The 22,791-nt window shown below is 41.2% G+C and overlaps 1 protein-coding gene across 2 annotated transcripts in view; it reads right to left on the bottom strand.

Annotated features, from left to right (window-relative positions):
• The window catches only part of LOC103363024 (diacylglycerol kinase eta), a 90,201-nt gene that overhangs the window by 7,502 nt on the left and 59,908 nt on the right, over positions 1-22,791 (bottom strand). For both annotated transcript variants that reach the window (XM_008289600.1, XM_008289601.1), the window contains 18 exons: positions 22,052-22,154; positions 21,429-21,588; positions 21,065-21,173; positions 20,187-20,326; positions 16,940-17,027; positions 13,752-13,843; positions 11,414-11,513; positions 9,677-9,742; positions 8,182-8,353; positions 7,986-8,084; positions 7,704-7,788; positions 7,510-7,617; positions 6,993-7,089; positions 6,740-6,847; positions 6,489-6,602; positions 4,440-4,574; positions 2,707-2,870; positions 917-1,022 (listed from right to left, as the gene is read on the bottom strand). In XM_008289600.1, the coding sequence (XP_008287822.1) occupies positions 917-1,022; positions 2,707-2,870; positions 4,440-4,574; positions 6,489-6,602; positions 6,740-6,847; positions 6,993-7,089; positions 7,510-7,617; positions 7,704-7,788; positions 7,986-8,084; positions 8,182-8,353; positions 9,677-9,742; positions 11,414-11,513; positions 13,752-13,843; positions 16,940-17,027; positions 20,187-20,326; positions 21,065-21,173; positions 21,429-21,588; positions 22,052-22,154 (2,046 nt within the window). The remainder of the gene's footprint in view (positions 1-916; positions 1,023-2,706; positions 2,871-4,439; positions 4,575-6,488; positions 6,603-6,739; positions 6,848-6,992; positions 7,090-7,509; positions 7,618-7,703; positions 7,789-7,985; positions 8,085-8,181; positions 8,354-9,676; positions 9,743-11,413; positions 11,514-13,751; positions 13,844-16,939; positions 17,028-20,186; positions 20,327-21,064; positions 21,174-21,428; positions 21,589-22,051; positions 22,155-22,791) is intronic.

The raw sequence follows: 22,791 nt of genomic DNA, 5'->3' as shown, positions 1-22,791 counted from the left end.
ATTTAACATCACGTAGTGCCCGGTACAAAGATATTACAACAAACAATGTCTATCTTTACATCTTCACTTCATAAACTTTTCAATGCTGCAGTTGATTAAAACAACAACAAAATACATCTGGATTTGTGGATATTTCTAAACATTGTGACAGAATCTGCAGCTCTAAAAACATGATTACAGTATTGTAAATCAATGCATTAATTTCCAGATGACAGTGTTAAAATCACTTGAATGGAAATCCTAAATAATCAACTGTAGCTGAGTAAATAAGTTGCAAAATTAACTATTACATAATTACAAGCTCGCAAAATATACAACCATGAAACCAAAAAAATGATTCTCATTCTCTCAGGTCTTTTTCCCCACATTGCAGCTCTAACGCTGCCAACTTGTCTAACTTTAGCATTATGGATCTCCCTCATCATTTCAGTACAAAAAGAGCAGATTAGACTGATTCAATATGCTGCAAACGCTGTCTTTTTGTGTTATTTATGGGTTTATAGATACAGCTACTGGGTAAGAGGGCTGCTTTATTAAATAACCAAAGCAGCAGCAAAGTATAAAACACATTATTTAAATTTACACTCACTTGCAAAATGCTAAATCAAAGCAGACTCAAAGTAAAAACAGCTCCAATTAAATCAAATTGATCAAGAAATGCAGCGGCTGTGAGAACAATTTCCTGCGAAGACGGTACTGATTCCCTTTACATCATTCATTATTTTCTACTCTGAACGTCCTTGAAGTGACATCGCTGATGCATTTCAGGTTAACAGGCTACAAAACCGACAGCCGCTGAACCGACACGGGACCCAAACATATTGCTGAAAATCTGCACGCTTTACATCTCCATTTTTGTCAATCAAATCGGCCATCTGTCGGTCCGTCTGCCCCTCTTTCCGCCTCGGCGTCTTACCTCGGGGCTGGACAGTTTGGCCTCGGTGAGCACCAGGGCGGTGGCGTTGACGGCGTGGGCCAACTCCTGCTCCACCAGCTTGTGGGTCTTGGCTGCTTCGCGGATTCTGGGGAGGAGAAGGAAGGAAATCATCGACATGAAAGAGCTATAATTACAATTTCAACAAGCTGAAAGGGCACAATTATGATGATTATTTCAGCCTGTTGATGGGACAAAAGCCTGACTTCTCTTCCTCTGTTTTCCCACCTTTGAGTTCAGCTACTTTTTGCTTGAATTCAAAACTTTACTTTGCTGTTTTTGTACTTTTGATTAAAAGCAGGCCCATTTGAAGAAATCCAGAAAAACCTGCGTTACATTGACTGGCCTCCATCTGTAGAGTAACTTGATATAGTCTTCATTTCAAACTGATGCGACTGCTCAAATAAAAGGTGGAAAACTACACAGTTGACATCTTCGTTTGTGCCTCCAATCCTCCACACCGAATCTCTTTTAAATAAAAATTCCCCGTATGACCATTTCTGTGCATCTGAGCCAGATTTACAAATGTACTTGAAATATTTATTATCCTGAAAGGAATGTTCAATTTGCAGACAGACGTGAAAAGATTTCAATAAACCAGACAAACTCAGACAGGTTGAGAAAGCTGCAGAGAACAAAAATCAATGGCTCATTAGTGCGACGGAGAAAAACTTAGCAAATAAAGCAGCTAATTGCAGTGGGATGAAGGAATCCCAGAACGTGGAGCTGGATCTCCCCCTGACGCCTTTATGCTCTTCATACAAACACATCATACGACCAGTGTGCTGATGAGATCACTTGTTTTCATTTGCATGAACTTGACTAAATAATTTCTCCAAGAACTCTCTCATAATGTTAAAAAAACGTTGTCTAATATCAGAAATACTCAACCAGGACTTTAAACCCATGACACACGTTTGTTAGAAATGAGCCTCTCTGGGTTGAAAATTAGACTCTTCATGATGTTAAAGCTTCCCAGACTTTTAAAGCAGATTTGATCATGTTTCACGATGGCATCTCCACATTTTCAGATTATTACTCACTACTTTTATACTCTAATTACCTTCATTCATTTCTATTTGGTGTGTAGTTACCGCCAACACAATAATCTCAGAAAGTATTTGATATATCAAGCTAACATTTCACAGCTATCTTTATAAATATACATATTTTACGCTATAAAAAATTCAGACAAATTAGAGACGGTGGAGCAGAAGTTGTCCTAAAAAAATTTGGCATGGACCAAAAATATGTCCTTTTTTTTATTTTTATGGTATCTTCAGCTTTTTACAATATTTCAGTTGCCTATCTGGACACTTTATGTCCGACTGCAGCAACGTCATCACTCCTGTCAGCGTGCACGTCACAGCGGCTGCACCTGTGTTCCCAACAGTTACGGATTCATCCCACCAAACATATGAAGACTTTATAAAACATGATGTAGACAGAGCTGAAATGATGAGCTGATTAATCAATTCAGCTGACAGATAATCTGCCATTATTTTAATAGCTGCTTAAAGCGCTTGTTATTTTCTAATTATGGAGGAATAATCATTAGATTAATACACAATAAAAATAACCATTAGCTGCAGTGACAAAGAAAACAAATGAGCTCCACGTTAACCAACAACAACAATAAAACCCTGCTTTTACATTAATGCCCGACAAATACTGATCTAATTATACAATAAATACAACGACAACAGTCACAGGGAAGATTATTCACAGCGTGCTACGTGTGATTTCTTCCGCCACCACAGAGCGCCACCTACTTGTTGATGAGCGTGTCGGCCACGATGCCCAGCTGCTGCACCTGAGCACACTCCTCCTCCGTCAGGTACTCCATGGACTGCTGGGAGTTAAGGCGGGGCCTGCTGGCGCGGTAGCTGTCGATCTTCCTCTTGTCCTCCCACGACTTCAGCGTGCTCTCGAACGCCTGGTTGTATGAAGAAGATCTGGGCGTTAGGCGATAATTAACAAGTGACAACAGATCAAATTCAAGGGTCACCTGACCCCTGAGGGCTGCACTACAAAGTGAGATCACAACATTAGCAGGCATGTTGACAATAAAGTCAGTGTTTTCAGTGTCATGAAGGTGGATCTCCTTTTTAACCTGCTACATCTCCATAGTAACGGACGCTGTGGATTTCAACAATTTCCCTGAGGTTTACACCGAAGGAATCAACAAAGCTTCATTCTATGTTTTTTTTTTTTTTTTATTCTAGCTAACCTGGTCAGGAGCAGGTTATGTTCAGAGTTTTGGATTTAAATCAGATGTACGAAGCATCTCCCCCTTGAACCAAAATCATGTCCTGACAACTCTTAACTTAAGTTACATCTGCAAACCTGCTGATCCGTATGTTACTAATACAACCGTATGAAGCCGTGCAGCGACAGCATTGCACACTGGTTGCCATGGGAACCACACATGTAATCAGTTGGCGATGTAGAAATCCCATAAACATGTTTTTAGGTTTGGTCCATTTAGTCTGCAGCTGACAGAACACATATTAGAAAATTGATTATTCTACTGGCATTTATTACAGACAATATTCAATCAATAACAATAATTTCACTTTGTGGGATAATGTGCTGCTGTCAGTTAGAAATAAGTGATCAGTTAAATAAATATATGACCACACGTTTAACAGTTTTCTACCAGCATTCCTGTCCTGCATCATTTGCAGTAGCAGCGCTTTTCAACATCAGAATTTTAATGTTCTTTGTTGTTCTCCATTAAAACAAGACTAAAGATGCTGGACACGATTGTTTCATGTGGGCAAAAGAGTCCAAAGCACAAAGTTGGAGTTAAAGAAAGTTGAAAACCGCCCTCCTGATACCTGTTATCTCTGACTGGGGCTTTAGTTTTCGTCATGTCGACTTACGCAAAGAAAGGCTGGATATGTCAAGCTAGCTTCACAGTTCAGCTCTCAGATTTATAGAGTTTCTTTGGGCATTGTGCGTTTGTGAAGATCAACTGAATAGTGAAGGTAGCACAATTAGACACCGGTGCGTTTTACAGCACGTCTGGACTGGAATACAAGAGAAACGAGTAAATCTGACGGAACTGAAGGAGCAAAGAAAGATAAATCTAATGCACATGGATCCAGCAGGTTCACCTGAAACATAACCGTCACCATTTCACTGAATAAAACCCACATTTAGGAGGATAAAGTATTCTTCTGTCTTTGCGGCGCTTAAGGAGGGAAACCATGGAAACGCGCTGCCCAAATGTGCTCGGCTCAAGAGAGCTCTCAAAGGTTTGAGCGGTGTGAAGGGAGAACAAACACCGTGGGTATGGATTTGATTTAAGAAATCCCGAAATAGAAAGTGTCAACAACATGGGCACGGAGCTGAAGCCGCGGAGCTGAGAGTGGATCTTCAGCTGCAATATTTATGAAAGGAAGAGTATTTCAAGCCGGCGCTGCTTCTCTTTCACAGTTTTCCATGAAGCAGACTCGTACATATGCCCCGTCGGATTACTCCTATTTGCGCCGGGCCTTACTCTGTCTCTGGTGAGCATCTGAGCCCGGTTCTTGTGGACGATCTTGACGATGCCGGGGGGCTGGACCCAGGCCTCTCCATCCACCTGCACAGGAACCCCCTCCTCCCCCAGGATGGTGATCTTCACCTGCCGGCACTGAGGAGCGACAGAGCAGAAAACAGCAGCTGTCAGATGGGAGACTTGTTTGTTTCTTCCATGCATAAAGTGCTGTTTTTCTTACACCAGCTATTCCCTCCTCGACCTCTTCTGTCCTCTGCTGCTCAACGTTTGTGTATTTTTAGGTGCTGAATATGTCTCGAATGCTAATTTTTTCTACACCCCATTGTGAGAGCCAGTGCACCTGAACCATGTGACTGTTCTCCCAGGACTGCAGTAATTTTCACAATTAGTTCCAGTGAAACAACGACTGGTTATCTGCTCTGAACAGCACAATCAATCATCAGCTTTCTGTTTTCTTGAATTTCTAGGGCGTCAGCACTGTCTGGGGCAGGATCCCTCTTGAAATTGCTATTTTATTATTATATTATTAATTTTTTTCAGACGCTAAACATGTCTGAAAACTCAGAAAGCTTTGCACACGTGTCAAAAGTCATGGAAATGTACATTTGTTGGCACATGAGTTTAGCAGAATGGCTCCGTAAGACCCTCTACACAATTTCAATTAAGTCACTGTTGTAGTACATTTAAAACAGGAAACTGACACACAACATCCTGAACTTACAAATAAAAAATTCTTGGATTATATTATCAAAGTTAACTATATGCTATTTTCTCCCACCCCCGATTTTTTTTTTTTTTAAATAACCGAGGTCGAGTGTTTGTGATTCACGTCAAGATTAAAATCAACTCCAGTTTATGTAAATATGTTCTTGTAAAAGGAATCTTTAGTTTACAGCTGCAATCTAAGATTTTAAGCACTTTAATTACAACATTAAATCAGTTTGACTCACTGAGGATCAGAACATCGGCTAATGTCTAACAAGAGTCTGCAGTTACGACGAGAGCTAAATGTTAACATGATGGAAACAGCAACATGCTGATGTTTGGTAGATACAAGTTTTAAGTGGTCAGAAACCAACACAATAAACAGGTTTCAGGAGACTGTCACCGAGCTTCTAATACACTACAGAAAAAGCTATGTCTAATTTAAAGTCTATGTTTTCTTTTTTTTGATCATTTAAACGGCTTTAATCAGCCTTAAAATTTTGCAAATCCAGGTAAGACTAATTAGATGCTCGCTAGATCCTTGAAGGTTAACAAACTAGTAAAGTAACTGGAGCTCCAATTTAGAAAGTCCCATGTGATATTTATATGTAGCAACTGGATATCTGGAGAGAGGATGGATTATATCTCCGAGTTATACTGAGTAAGTCATGTAGAAACTTCAATTAGGCTGCTTTTAAAGAAATAAGCAGCAGGTACAGACAACATTTATCACTATACATATATATATATATATCACAGATCAGTTCAGGACAATTATCCAAATCTAAGTTTAGCATCATCATATTTCATTAAAAGCACTTTGTCTCATTCAAAAATTAGCCAACACATGACTGTGACCAACGGCCACGTGACAAAAATTCAGGGAGTTTGTAAAGCCACCATTTGTCTCCAGTACAAATAACCCAGAAAACATTTCTTTGACTTCTCTCTCCTTCTAGCCAGGGTTGTGCTGTTTCCATACAAATGTCAGACTTAATGTTGTAGAGCAGGGGTGTCAAACTGCGGTCCTCGAGGGCCGCAATCCTTCAAGTTTTAGATGTTTCCAACACACCTGATTCAAATGATCAGCTCATCATCAAGCTCTGCAGAAGCCTGATAACGATCCTGATCATTTGATTCAGGTGTGTTGGAAGAGGGAAACGTCTAAAACATGCAGGATTGCGGCCCTCGAGGACCGGAGTTCGACACCCCTGTTGTAGAGAAAATGAGCCCATAGTGTGTAAAAATGCCCAGAAACTTCTTGGGGTTCAGAGGATTAAATTAAACTTATTAACTGATCAATAAATGTAAGTACACTACATGCGCTTATGAGTGTAAGTGTACCTGTGCGATGCGATGGTGCTGCAGGTTGATGACTCTGGACATGGCCATCTGCATGCTGCCAAACACCGCCACCACCTCCAACTTCTTATCGTCAAATGACGGAGCACCGAAGTTCTGGACAAAGACAAAACAAACATCAACTTCAAACTGATCAGTTGAAACACAAAGTTACACTTCAGTTTGACCGTCTTGACACAATTAAAGAAATAAAACTCTGCAGCTTCTTCAAGGCCTGGAAGCACAACACTCACATTGTCCTCCTTGGTGCCTCCCCAGAAGTTGATCCCGCCTGCATAGCTGGGGATGTTGAGAACAGCCAAACCCTGCAGACTCGGCAGAGACATGGGAACCCCGTCACACTGTGGGGACACAAGAGAGGAAGTATGAATGGGAGACTAACTCAGGATGTCAGAGGAAAGCAGCTGGCAGCAATTTGGATCCCAGAACAGAAGCAGCTACACATTTAGTTTCCGCTTTGTTAACACACATCTCCAAGTGTCTGACCTCCAGCTGAACTCGCTGCTCCAGGTTCTTGTACGTCTTCTGGACCAGTTCTTTGGTTCCCAGGACTCCGTACCACATCATGTTCTTGGTGCGACTACTGCAGGAGACAAAGAGGAAACAATCAGCACTGATCTGATGCTGCATTTCTTTTCATGATATTGCTTTTACCCATGAGCCTCAGCTGCTGCTGGTGACAAGAACTGCTTTGCAATTACATTTGTGAACAAAACAAAATCCCATAATTGTTAAACAGAGTTGACAAATTTGCCTAAAATTTAAAAGCAGATTGATTTCAGCAGCTAATCTTAAGCTTCCAAGGATCGTGACAGAATTTTAGGGCCTGTGATTGGACATTTCTTGCCAAAATGCAAGAGGAATTTCTGGCATTACATGAATCCAGATTACACCTAAAACCTTCAGGTTCTACCAATGAACACGTTGCTCTGGTAGTTTGTTAAGTTCCATGATTCAACAGGACGACTGCTCTTTACAATCAGCCTCGTGTGTGTCTTCATACCTGCACTTCTTGGGGTGCTCGTCTCTCTTGTTGTTGAACTCGAGGGAGATTTTGGCGTCCAGGCCGATTCCGAAGTAGTTGTTCATCACGCACTTCTCTGAACATTGTCTGCAGATGCACACCATGTCGGCTCTTTAATAATGCATCGCGACACGCACAGACAGACAAAGAGGAGAACACAGGCTCACACTTACACCGAGTCCTCGCTGAAGGTCACTGTGTTGAGGCTCTCTGGTTTCTCCAGGACGATGGGGGAGGTGGGACTCAAGCTTCCCGGACCTGCACACAACCATGAGGAGTGAATGAAATGAGATAGCCTTGTTTTGATTCAACTTTGGGTTGAAGAAACAAGTTGCCTGACCAAACACAATCTTGAACTTCCAAAATACTGACGTAGCTCTCCGAAGTGTACAAGCAGCGTTTTGGTGTCCCATCACTTCATGTCTCTGCTGACTTCAACCTAAAGGGACACTTACGTGGCTCAGCATCCTTCAGCTCCTCACTGTTTTCTCTCTTGATGGAGGACGAAGACGACATCCTCTGGACCTGCGTGTGTCTGTTCTGTTCATCCACCACTGAAATGACGATGAACGATCAGTGAACTGCACAGAGCGCGCTCGCGTTTACACGACAACCGGCCCTGATGTTTTACAGGAGATGACTGGTGCTTACCTTTCTCAGCCTGTTCGATGATCTGCCTCAGGGCTTTCTTCAGGCTGTTGGCTCTGAGCATCAGCTGCTCTTTGGACCGATACGTTTTGCCCTCTGAACCCGACTCGCCGCCACTTTCTCCGGGGCTCGAGCCGCCGCTCTCCTGGCTGGGAACGGAGCCTGCCGGCACCACCTGGATGAGCGCAGAGCACAAATGTGCTGTAAAACCTATAAAATATATTCTGGTACACTCGTGTTAAATGACATTTTGTGGAATCCAGATGTAACCCTGCTTCCCCATAAGATCTATTACATTTTATGAGCGGTGGGAGCCCTGCAGTCATCTCCACAGCACCACCGAAGCAGCAGTGTTTAACCAGAAAACGTCTCCTCATTCATAAATTTTTACTGTTGGTGCTCTGTGGATCCTATAGCGGTGCCACATCTCGTTCTCCTCCTTGTTTCGAGAGGCAGCAGTGGATATTCATTTATAGACAGAACTGCTGAGGGATGAGGATCTCCATTTTTTATTCATCAAATATAAAATATACATACAACTTTGATTCAACGCTAAAATCCAGCGCGCTCCCCCCCTTCTATTGAGCAGGAGGTTGAAATCGTGCTGACATTTTGAAGGCTGAGCTCTTTCTTCTAAAGCACCGACATCAATATGTGAATAAAAGACTCCATAGGGAGCTCAGACACAAAAAGCTAAATGACGTTTTGTTTTTTTTGCTCCCGTGAGGGAACTTAAGATGTGTGTAAAGCCACTGTTTTCCCTGAAAAGGATCAGGTTGAATTAGGACGGTTTAAAAGCTCTGGAGTTAGAAACATTATTCACCATCTCATAAATAAAGCACATCTTATCCACTGCTTATGTAAAAGAACAACTTGTTTGCAGTGATTTATAATGTCAATAGAAGGAAAAATGTACAAAAAACTTGTGGATAAAGCAAATAAATGCAATTATTGGTAAGATATCTTAAATTTTTGTGCTTTATTTAAGCATCCTTACATGATGCCAACCTGCTAAAACCCCTGATTCTTATGATAGTGGTAAAGGGATCCACCCTTTACATTAAAAGCATAATAATCCTGAGAGCAACAGGATCACACAGTCATGCATAATATTCAAACAATTAAATGTTTAAGCAAATATTAAGTGTTTTTATTTCTTGTTTAGAACCATGAAAACATAGAAACGTGGAAAAACATGTTTCTGTTCCTTCTAATTCACCCTGTGACCCCTCAGTTCACACTGTTGCCCCTTAAAAGGACCCTGACCCCCAGGTTGGGAACCGCCTTCATAGATAACACTGAAACACACAAGCAGCTTTTGTCGTTTTTTTTTTTGGAGCCTCTTCAAATCTCCTTTAGATACAAAACACTTCATCAGCTTTGTTTTTTTTTACACCAGGTGTTTGAATTTGGGATGATTATGTGTTTCCAATCAGCTGTAAAACTGCACTGTTTGCTTTGACTAGAACATATTGATTAGAGCCAGTGCTGTTATTACCTGAGCTTCCGCTTCCTCGCTTAAGGCCTTGACGAGGGAATCGAGTTTCTCATTCAGCAATGCACACTGGGAGAGGAACAAACAGACACAGAGGATGAGACGGAGGTATTTTTTTTACTGTTTATATTGCCGCCTGGCTCACTTCAAAACCACATGAGAGGAGAGTAAATCTGGAGATGCAGCACACATCAGCGCTGGGCAGGACTTCTGAAACTCTCTGTGGCTGCAGCAACATCTGAGACCGGCGCGGAATCAATACACGCCTTTATTCGGTGCGTACAGGACTTTTATTTAGGGAAGTGACAAGTGAATTTCCCGCCAGGCATCAAAGGAGCATCACATTAGCTGGAAGAGGATGAGTAAGTGGGAAAGAGGGAGGTTCTGATGGAAGGGTGTGGAGGAGGCTCGAGACGCCTCTGCTGGCTGAAAAGATTCTCTCTTTTTATAGAAACGTCTCACAAAAGCCTTATTTTTTAAAAGAAACACCGTCAGAGAAGACAAATAAAAGATGCACATTTGAGAAGCCGGAAGAATGAATTACATCCGTGCATTAGCTAAACACGGCTCGTCCTGTGGAAGGTCAAGCTGACATCGGGCCAGTTTATTGCTTTACAAGAGGGAGTTTTTGCTTGAAAAATTACTCAGGGCCCACCGTTTCCATGGCAACACTATGCTTCATGTTTACTCTGGTGAGAAAATCGAACGTATATTAATTTACTGGAAAACAACAACCGACCAGAAGCGACAGCACGAACACATCGCTGACACCTGGCATCAACACGAGCTGTATTGGATTAAAGCACTTGTTGATGCAGGTGTGTTTGCTCGCAGAATGCATGTGATCACATTGATCAGACTGTGATTGAATCTCAGCCCAGCCAGCTGAACTCCACCTCTTCCTGTTAGCCCAAGCTGCTACGAGGGGCAGTCGATGCTAACAGGTTTAAACCAACCAAAAAATATAATGCCCATCCTCGGCATCGCATTTCCTGTCAGGTTTCAGACTCGCAGACTAAATGTACGATGGCCGAGATTAAATCAGGGAACAAACTGCACCGTGGCTTTCAAGGGAGATTACATCTTTTTTTGGTCATTTATAAAGTAATAGATTTCGCTGATATTTATCATTATTCCGGCTGAAACGTATATAAATAATACAAATAAGTACTGATGTAGAGAAGCCGCTGCTTCCTGCTGCGTATTGATAAAATACCATCAATACAAGGTATCTGTTGTGATATTGTGTCGCCACGTTTGGTTGTGACGGCAGGAACAGCTGCTATATTTTGGAGATTCTCCCCTTATTTGCATATTGAGATCTGATCACAGCGCAACATAAAAGATGTTTGTGAAAGCTGCCTGCATGTCATCATCTAAATGCAGATCATATGTTAACACCAGGCGTAAACGTGGCTCCAATCATAGAGTGAAAGCTGAGCAAACCTATCAGCGGGTGAAGGTCTGTAGAAAGAAGTGAGGTGTGACTTTGACCCACTTTTTCAACTCGTTCTCAGCCTTCCAGCTCCAATGTCCTTTTCTGAATTCTTTTGAAGAGTGAATTCGGTGGATAGAAAGACCGCCACAGGCTCAGAACACTAGCGGAGGGAGTGGTAGCGCTGAACCTTCAACTATATTTCGCACTTTCTCCATTATACACACACACACCTACACTTGCCCACTAGTTACTGTTATACAAGCTCTTACATAACACGCACGGTTGCACACAAAACCATTTACCTTCTTTGCCATGGCATCTGCCTCCTCCTTGTTCTCCGTGGCTCTCTCGTACGCCTTCCCCACCTCCGCCACAAAATCATTCACCGTCCCACACAGAAACCTGGAGGGGAGGAAGAAGGAAGGAGGGAGGGAGGGAGGGAGGGAGGAGAGGGTGAAGGTTAACATGATTAACTCCCAAGAATCAAACAAATTATACGGTTAACATGTTGTGAATTTGGTGATTCACTGAGCAGTCACTGTGCTGCAGATTACAAACACACACACATGCGCGCTCTCGTTTCATTACCGCCTACCTGCCTGTCAGCTACGTCGCCTCCACACAGTCACTATTTACTCACAGCTGTTACATTGCTGCTGTATGACTCAGCGGGGAGGTTTCTCCAAACTCACAGTCCTCGTGCTTTTCGCAAACATCGGATAATGAACGCTGCTTCTCTGCATTGTCCTTATTAATTCCTGTGCAGCTGATCATTTTGTATCTCCACATTAGACGTGTGTGAATTACAGATGTTTCACTGCATCTTTTTTTTTCAATAATTCGTGGGATTTTTTTTGTTGCAAACTCACTCTGTTGTGTTAAATATTCTGCAAAAGATGGGTGGAAGGTGGGAGGAAAATGACATAAGCGAGGACTGCAGGTGGAGAGGTATTGTTAAAAAAAAAAAAGCTATGCAGCACGACACACAGCCATTACGCTTTGTTTGCAAACTGAGAACATTTTAAAACTTAGTGCACCACACTCATCAAAGCCTGTGTAAAGCGGACACATTAAAAACGTTGAATAAGCGCTGAAAACATGCAACAAGGCTACGAACCACGAAGAAAACCAGAGCACATTAGCATCAGCGGCTCCCTTGTTCAATCACCTGCTACAGTCTATCATTTGTTAGCGAGCAAAGCCCTTCTCTTGCAAACACATCCTCCCTGAATGTCAGAGTTTGCAGACCAGCTCGGTGGCCTGATTTACATTTTTTTGAACCCGCACATACTCAAGGACGCAGTAAGTTTAACACTGGCCGTATTTGCAAAGTTACTAAAATACTCCACATCTACAGCGTGCTCTCGAACAACAACATACTTAAGATCTGCATATTTCTGTTGAACTTTGGTCTACCTGCTGCTTATCTAGTTCTTATAGGCCTCTTTACGTGCCTTTATATTGTCTGTTATCTTCATTGTTGGTGAAGGATTTCTTCACTTCTGCTTTGAAAACTGACTCAGAGGTGATCAGTTCTAACCTAAAGAACATCCAGGCAAGGTACCAAGTTATTTCTTAAAACTATTATTTAATCCCGTAAATGCCTGTCTCCTTGTACTTTAATAAACAAAAACATATGGCTCCTCCCAGCTACAGGACATCTGATGATAAAGCAGTTGTGGTAAATCATCTATTATATACATGTAGGAGCTCTTTCAGGAGGAGATTCTTGTTTTCTTCATCTACTTATTTGTCTTTACTGCTAAATATAGCCGTGTTGTGTCAGTAACGGGTCAATGTTAATGGTTAAAGGAAACCATTAGAGTCTGACAGCAGTCTTACATTACTTAATGTTCCTTTAATGCCTTTGCTGGCAAAATGACAACACATTTATAACAATAAACTGGATGATAATGTGATGAAGGTAAAATCCAATGTCTCCAAGACGTAAACTGATTTTATTCAATATATAAATCTTAGAGAAGTGTCACACTGAGCTTTCGTCTGCTGATGGAATCCTTAAATGAACTGTCAGTGTTATTTTATACCTGGATTGAATTCCCCTTCCCGCGTTAAGTGCTTCTTTTGGCCCTCTGCTAATTGAAATCTGTTAAAACTCTCATGTGAGTTCAAAAACCCACATTTAGAAAAAAAGCAACAACACATTTCCTTTGTCCGGCAACACCGGGGTTTGTTTCCAAGAAAGTGCACTTTGACTTCGTCCCCGAGGTGTTTAAATGTCCGAACGGCAATCAGCATCAGTTTAAAACACACTCAGAACGGCGGAGATAAGTGCTCTGTAATGGCCGGTAAACTTTTCCCAAAGGGAGACTACTAATGTACTAATGCACTGAGGATGACCCCGAAACACTGATTCATCCATCTCCTTCGCTCACAGCTGGGCGGACACACTCGCACACTTAAGTGTACGAGCCCAAAGCAAAAAAAATAAAAATCAATACTTGTTGACCAGACGCTTGCTGGCTCCTCTCTGTGTGCCTCCTTCTCTTATCATCTCTCTTCTCTGTTCACTTTCTCTCCCCGGTTTCATCTTTAACTTTCACCTTTCCTCACAGGTTTTACCCTCTTTTCTACTTTCCTTTCCTTGTCCCCGTTTTTAAAGGGATTCGTGTCACGTACTTGGCAGAGGAAATGACGTCGCTGTGTTTGTCCGAGTCCAGGATCTTGGCAAGGTGGGAGGCCACGGAGTCTGCATACTGAGTGATGTGGACCTGAAACACAGAGAAAGACTTCAGTTGAACAGAGGCAGTGTTTTCCCTCCACAGCAGCAACCGTCATTAGCTGGATTTTACATTTTGTTGACGTGCATTTTTATGGCAATGTGATTTAATTTGTAGTTTTACAATCAAACCAAACTGTGAACACATTGTTAAATAAAAATATTTCTGAAGAAAGTCTGAGCGTGCAATTGCAGCTTCTGCGGTACACATACTCCTACAAGATGGTATTATTTGTGTAAGTGCATTTTATTTTGAAAAGCCAGCATATATCACAAACAAGAGTGTTTTTGTGGGCTATTAAACTGAGCTGCTAATTAAGCTGTGGTGAAAAAATAAATCAAAAATATTCACAAAATTCTGCCACCAGAGCAGAGAACGTTTGGCAAATCTGACAAGCTAAACTCCACGGCGCTAACATATGCCCTATTTATTTAGAGCTGGCAGGGAAGCAGTGCCTTGCTCAAGGGTGTGAACGTGTAGCAGATGTTTGCAGCTTGTGTTGCTGAACGGCGGGTAGTTTTGGCTCTCGCTCATTTATGTTCAAAATATTACAGAGACCCTTTCTGCTGCAAACAATGTCTAAATATATAACAAGCCGGCTGGAAAAAACACACATTCTCAGGAAGCCCTGCAGCGAAGTGATTCGGGAAATGTTCTCTGATGAGGTCTGATAAGCTGCACCGGCTGCTTTATCAAATTAACAGACCATCGCATTTTAGCTATGTTGTAGGAACTATTCTGATCCTTTAGTGAAATAAAAGCACCATCACCCTCATTTAAAATACACCAATATGACTTAAAAACCTGCATGTGTTGGTCAAATATTATCAAATGTACTTAAGATGTCAAAATAAAAGCAGAATTTATCATAAAATGGCACATTTCATGAATATAATATTGAATATGACAATATTGGACATTACTACATGTAAGCAGTATTGTTCTACCTTATTTACAGGTACATAGACGAGAACTGCAGCTAATCAATCACTGCCGCATCATCTCTGTATGATCTGGATTGTTTATGTTTTGCTCAATTACAAACTAGTAAAATTATACAAATTTTAAACTGATCGAGCAAGTTGTACCACAAAAACACAAATATGGAGAGTTCCGAAGCTTCAAAATGGTTCTCCAACCGTCTCTTAGTCCAGCATCGATCAGCCAATCACCTGTCAGTCACTGGTTGCTATGGCGATTCCTCCGCCTTTCGACAGGCAGACTAAAGATTCACCCCTCAAATCACAGATGGTCACAGTTCAAAAACTATAAGTCATCTAGAAATATTTCTTCCACCGTGTAGAGCACAATCTCGTTTAAAACAAGCTGATGAATTACAGATTTGGAGGCTGGTTAGAGAAACTCACCGCTTCTGATTTTCAACCGAGCACAGATATAATGGGAGTCAGTTAGAGTTTAGGTGGGCACACTCTGTACTCGGAGGTAATTTAGGAAAACAACACAAGTCCTGAAGCAATGACACTCACACCGGGTGAAAGAGGACATTTTTATGCATAAATGGTTCATGCAGAGGGAGAAGGAGACAAGGTTACCTGCACTTTTTTTGAAAAACTGAAATTCATAAAACTTAAACTGCGACTGTGTAAAAACCATAAAAGTTGTAAAAACATGGATTTAGAACAGTGATATTGAAAGCCTTGTGACCAATTTAAACTTTCTTCTACTGTGAAATGTGCCGGACCTACAGGGTTCCAAAGACGTTTTGGTTTTGGTAGTCGTCTGGCCAACTTTTAACGCAGTTCCTTACTCATTTCATAAAAAACCGTATGACGAACAGCTACCATTACATTACTCCTGATCAAGCTGCACATATCCATGTATAACTTGTATGGGTTTTCCCAAAACTGAGGGATGAGTTAAGACCCAAAAATTGCGTCAAAAGAATCTATAACAAGAATAATGCTGAGCAATAACAGTAAGTGTGTCTCAATGCTTCTGCATTGGCACACTTAATAAAAGCTCAGTATTAAAAAGTCGAATGTGTGCAGGAGAAAATGGTCTCTGAGCAGCCAGCTGAGCTGTAATACATCGGTGTTTAATCTGGAAACCAGAAGCTATGTAGAGAAAAGACTTTTACATTTATATAACCCAGAGGAAATAAGACAATTAAATGTTCTTTTATTTTTTTATAACAGATTAAAAGTCTTCTAAAATAAATCACTGTCTACTTGAGAGCCCTCATCATGATTTAAACTGTTGTTTCTCCTCAAACTATTTTATTTGAATATGTTTTAAAGGCTCAAATCTTTAAAAGCATCCAGTTTTTCACATGCAGGAAGCAAAATAAAAGTATTATTTTGTGTAGCAGATGTACATCTCGCCTTCTTTCCTATTCTTCTTAAAAGTTACTTGTTAGAAGATTTCAGTAAACCATTTTCCCTTTTTTTGCAAAAACAATACTTGAAATAATCCCAAGAGGGGAGAAATTATAGCATTTAAAAAAATGATTTATAAATGTGGTGCAACAGTAGGTGGCCTTTGTCTTCTGAGATAATGCCACACCTGTCAGAAGGTCAATAACTTCATCTGGAGATTCAAGAAATGCTATTAAATTCTATAAACGCTTTGCAACGTGTAACCCTGTAAGTGTCTATTATTATTATTGTCATTATTTAGGACAAGAAAACACCCACAATGTCCACGTTCTGCTCTTGTTAAGGTTTGTCAAGCCTCGAAAAACTTTTCCAACTGGAACCAGTAACACCATCTTTTGGAGAAGTAACCAAAATTGTAAAACAAAACACACGTATGACTCAGAGGTGAGAATTGGATTATGCGGCTGAAGACTCATTGTGATTTTCACATGTTTAACTACCTTCGACAGCACATTTGGAAGCTGAGATGCAGAGCTCAGCTGGAAATCAAAACACAGAGCTGTCCTTCGTCGATATCTACACCGCTCCCCGTGGTGGAGGTCTGATTGCTTTGGCTTCCACCTGCCAGGTTCAATTGATTCTCAGTGGATGTTTTCCAAAATAATTTCTTGGAGCTTGTACGCTTTGGCTTTTATGGATACCATCTGTCGTAGGGCACAAGGCCTCCTGAAAGTTATGCAGGGTAATTTACCTGCAGAGGAGAATCAAGGCTGTCATCTTCCTTCACGATCGGCGTGTGTTTATTGGTGGTGGGAACCTCGTAAGTCATCACGCTCCATCTGGAACACACGTCGGTAAAAAGTTTATTAGCAGCTAATCAGATTGAGACAAGACACTGGAGGCAGGGAATCGAAGCGCCGTCCTTCTATCTGTGATTTCACTGAAGATAAGAGATCCACAAAAAGTCACCTGTAGTTCAAGGTAAAGAGAAGCAGCAGCAGCAGCAGCACACAGATGAGCTTTATCAAACATTTTCTCTATTAGCTGCTCCTAACAGTGCTACCGTGGGGTTTGGATGCGTCTGATTTCATTTACTTGCGTGAACAAACAAACACAGCAGCAACAGATGTAATTCAGGGAGTAATTTTATGCTTTACTGCAAAAACTGTCCGTCTCATTAATATATTCTTATAATAACAGTGATGATCTATAATGACGTCTAACTTTCTCCTTCTGACAGCATCTTGGAGGATAAATGGCCACAAATGGCATTTTCAAGTGTCCCACGTTAAAATGTAATACTCAGTGACTTACTACTGTGGCATTTTTGGACCTCAAACACGTGTCTGAATCAGTAATTAATCATCCATATATATTTTGGCAGAACATGGAAGATGACGAAGCCTATCATGGGAAGCTGATGACGTATATTTTTACAGCACAACGTACTTTCCTGATGTGTTACACACACAGTCAGGTATGTACAGCATGTTCCATCGCCGTCACATTCCAATATGGGTTCGACTTTTACTGGACGACAATAAAACACACTACGAAACAAAGTCTTAACAGGCTTTGTCATAACCGAGTCTATATACCTGCATTTAACATTCCAGCTGCCTTCACTGGTATTTTAAACATGATTACTTAAACACCAATTTTACAACTGTATTGTACTACATGATTCAAATACCTGAAGATAAACACTGTGTACTTGAATCACATAATGACAGGTAGAGGGTAAAGCTTGAATTGAACTTTTAATTGATCTCATTTAAATAAAGCTTATTTAGTTATATAGCACATTTAAAACAACCCGAGTTGACCTATTTGCGGCACATATTAACAGTCAGGCAGCAACAAAGTCAGTGCAAAAGCAATAAATTTGTGAAAGACGGTAAAATACTATGGAAGATTAAAACAAGGCCAACAGGACAACAAGCGGTGAGATCAAACTTTAGGATAAAATAAATATAAATTAATAAAATTTACTAAAAATTAGGACCCCTAAGAGCTGCCAAAAGCCATGATAAACATGTACGTTGAGGGATTTTTCCTAAAAATTTCAACAAAAGAGGAACTTTTTATTCCAAAACTAAGGCTCATTCACCACCAGCCTTGACTGAAGAACAGTTAAAAGCAGCTGTTATGAAATGCTGTGAGGCTTTAAGGTTCACAGGTTCAATCAACACTGCTCCTAATTTAATAAAAATACATACAAATTCTGTGAAACTAAAATGACTCCTGCTCGATTGTGAGTTTGTCCACACAAACATCCGTCCACAGTGACCTTCAGTCTATTATACAACTAAGCTGCTTCATTTTGCACCTGTAACTGCTCTTTTAATTCAAACTGAAAAAGCAGATTATTACAATTCCAAACGTATCTCGTCTACACCACTGAAGGCTTTGTTGCATTTCCAATTCTTAATTTTCCACTCTTTTTCCATTGCACAAGAACAGCAGAACAGGGGAACGAGCCATTTCTAATTATCTACCAGCTGTGCTCCCAGTAGACCAACAAAGTGCAAAATCCCCTTTTAAATATATCAATAAACACTACTCATACTCGGATTTAGAAATATTTATTTTATATTACGCTGTTATTTGCACTATCCCACGACATGTATGTATTTGCATTATTTACTATTTTTACATCTAGACTTGCACTGTGTTTTTAATGTGCATTTTTATATTCTGTGCTTGCACTATTCTTTTTTTTAATGTTTCTTTCTATACTTACGTTTGCACTGTTGTCTATACGTACATTTTTCTGTCTGGTATGTGTGTATCTGTGTGTACTGCTGCTGACAACACTGGATTTCTCCACTGTGAGATGGATAAAGGCATGTCTTATCGTGCTAGATTAAAAAATAAGAGAGCTGGTTGCATTTAGTTCCAGGTAAGATCACACACTATGAACTTTACATACTCAGTCCATTTGTTCCAGATCTGATTGAACTCTTTCTGTAGTTGTGACCATATTTTCCACCTCTTAATTAAACTGAATATGTCATTTATATTGAGTGAAATCATTTTTTAAAATATCTATCTTGCATCTGAGTGATTCTCCCTTCAAGGACCCTCATAAACCCGCAAGAACCAACAGAATGAACCAGTGCACAGTGAACTAACATCACACTGTTTACCTCACCCCCCTAACACGGACAGTCAGTGAGAGTCCCAACGTTGGGGTCAATCAACTGGCTTGTCCTCTAGCTTTCACGTGTAGCATTAGCATCTCCGTCACGACGTTTAAACTCGCTTTCTCAATTCGCCCTTCCACTCTGGTATTCACCTTCAAAATCTCTCCTTTGATTGCCTCTAATTGCTCTTTGTTTTCTTGGCGAAACCGTCGGAGAATCACTTTCACTTCGCCCACTTTCTCCTCCCGGTCTGCTGCTAGTTAGCATTAGCCGCTAACTGTTCGCGTTGCTTCGATTTTCTCGCTCATCTCTACCGGTTTTTACTTATCGGTGTCTTGGTAGACTTCGCGGCCCCCTTCCTTAGGTCTTTTACTCTCGGATTTCTTCACTTTGTACTATTTTTTTTTTCTTTTTCTAAAAACTTCGGTTGTGTCGGAGCTTCCTCGACCCGGCGCCATTTTGTTCTGACCGGAAGTCACCTTTAACCTTGTTAATCCGTCCCAGACGTATAAACAGAAATTAATAGCCTGTGGTACTTTTATTCAATTATCTTTATTGTTTTTACTGCCGCTTGCTCCAGTCTGCTGCCCTTTAAATAGCTATGAAAATTGAAATTGGACCAGATATATTTGTTATTAATTCCTTCATTAGAAATTCCCACCTCAACACCCAGAATAAATTTCTCTCCATCACTGGGCCAAAACAGACACTAGAATTTATAGCTAAAAGCATTTTGGTGTTCAGTTCAGCCAGCAGAAACAACATGACAGGAAACAAAAGCAGCCAGAGGAAACAGGCTTAACACTGAGCTTTGCCCGACACGTCGTCCACCTCGTTACCCTCAGCTCTTACCGGTCCAGCATCTTGGTGGTGGCTCTCTCCAGCTTCTCCAGGATCTGCAGCAGCTGAGCGTCATCGTCGCAGAGGCCTCCCCAGCCCAGCACACGAGCCAGGTCGTTCCCGGTGCCCAGAGGCAGCACGCCGAGCTGGCACTGCAGAGATACGGTCAAATCAGAGACGGTGTCGGTTAAACATGTTCTACGAGGCACAGTCTACATTCAGGGATTACTCCAAGAACAACGTATTGTATTATAGTTTTTAGTTCTTAACTAGACCAAGATGAGCTCACACTCCACCACTTTGTGCTGCACAGACAGAAGTCAGCTAATAAGCTACAGCTGACCCTGGTGTTAAATGGTTAATCTGGATCGAAACTGATTCGACGTGGAACTTATTTTTCCAAATTGAATATTAATTAAAGATAAAAACCATGACTATCTAGCATGGCACTCATTTATGTAGATTAATTTCACAACGTTAATGAATTAGTTCAGGTAATCAGAGTAGCGTTGCTGTTTAAAGCATCACCATCCGGACATTATCTGGAAACTCACACCTCTGACATCCTTCTCTTGTCTCTCCTGTGAACTATTTTCTTTCTGGTCTGAGTACAAAGTCAGTCTTATTCATTTGATGCTTTATATTTTGCACTTTTAGATTTGAGGACAGCAGACAGCTACAAAACCCCGGCGAACACAGGTAGAAAATGAAAATATTCAGTGTTTCTTCCAAATGTAATTCTCAGTAACAGCTGGATGTTTGCATGATTTTAGCGCCGCAGGTGACTCGATGTTTTCTGTGGCCCAACAGCATTCACCGCTGTTACCTTCCACATCAGGATTATATCATCATCCCCTCCTCCTCCTCCTCGTCCACCTCGTCGTCCTCACCTGTTTATGGAGGTTGAGTTTATCCAGCTCCGAGAGCACCCAGCCCACGCTGCCATCTCCTCCACACACCAGAATACGGAACGTCACAAACTTCTGGAAAAGGCGAAGGCTGAGGGAGGAGAGAGTGGGATGGGACGAGGAGGACGCAAAGCACCAAATATTAAAGGTAGATGTCACAGAAAGGCTGCAAAAATAAACTTTTAGTACGTGCATTAAAACTGGTGAACCTGAAAATGCTCACGATCAAGGCTATGATTCAACTTTAATTACTTAACATTTAAAACTGAATCACTGGTTCCACAATCAGCAGGATGCTCTCTTTTTTTTTTTTTTCAAGCTACTACAATGATTTAGACTCACGTACCCGAGCTCTGGTCCTCCGTTCATCAGGTCAAAGACTTGAGCTGGGTTGAGAAGCTGCTTGAACTTGCGGAGGAACTTGACCCCCTGGTTGTCCCCACTTTTGGAGTTGACGAGGACCAGCAGAGGGCTGGAGCACGACGCTGAGGTGGCCTTCCAGAAGCCTGAAAGGAAGGATTTGTAAATTTTACAAAAAAACTGAAAATCTTTCAGAATAAAGCTCAAATGCTGTGGTTCATGTGATGGATCCTGAAGAATGCTAGATAACTTGGACGGTGGCAAAACTGTTGAGTTCTGAAGAGAATTTTTAGAATTTTTATATAGAAAAAAGGGAGATTCTGCATAAAATTTGACAAATATGTTGACATCTTCTCATATCATCAATTGAACGCAAAAATGTGTTTTCTACATTGTCCAGGTGAGGAATCAAGCTTGGATTTACCAGCTGTTACTGTCAGTAGAAGAAGTCAAGGGTCAGTTTCACACTCTGCATCTAAAGGACGTACATGGACGTACACGACCGGATCCCCCTGAACTCCGACCCCGCTGTTCACCGCTATGAACAAAAGGCCTGTGTGTGCTTGTGTTCGTGCGCGTAGATGTGTGTGTTTGTAAGAGGTGTCTCACCATCTGAGTCGATGCTGTTAAGTGCAGTAGGAGGGATGATTGACACTCGACATTGACCCAAAGGACACACCTTCCCCATTTGTTCTTTACAGCTGTTGTGGACCTGCAAGTGCGCACACACACAAAGTCAGTGGTCTCCATAGTAATTCTATATTTCTGTAGAAGCAGAAAGGTCATTACATCCCTCTGAAACCCACCAAATGCCAGTTCTGTAACCTTTACAAATGCCACTCTAATTCATTGGTGCGTGTACCTGTGTGTGTGTGTGTGTGTACCGGGTATAAGACTTTGCATTATGTGCATCCATTTGCCCTAAACACTCAAGAACAATGCAGTCTTTGCTAAGTGGAACAGAGGGAAAGAATAAGGTTACATCTCTCTAACTGTGTGTTTGGGTTTGTCTCTTAAAGGACAATTTCACTGCACTTTTCTGCTTCATTACTTCCAATCATAATTGTTCCACAGATGCCAGATGTCAAAATTCTTTCTTTAACAGCATAAATCAAATATTTTGAGACAAATGCTGTCTTGTGTACTCCTTGACAAGTAAAGGGCATCTCTTTCAGACTGTCTGGCTTCATGCCTCGTTATCTTTTTGTGCAAACTGGATGAAAATGACAACAGGAATCCACAGTGTGGGGCAACCTGAGTAGTCAGGGCGGATATCACGAGTTCTCTTTCCTACATTAGTCTTCTACCTCAACCTCTACTATCAAATAGAGGCAAAATACAAAAAAAAG

This window comes from Stegastes partitus, unplaced genomic scaffold (assembly GCF_000690725.1).
Source record: "Stegastes partitus isolate 25-593 unplaced genomic scaffold, Stegastes_partitus-1.0.2 Scaffold625, whole genome shotgun sequence".
Taxonomy (NCBI): domain Eukaryota; kingdom Metazoa; phylum Chordata; class Actinopteri; family Pomacentridae; genus Stegastes; species Stegastes partitus.
This window is presented reverse-complemented; position numbering and strand designations above follow the sequence as displayed.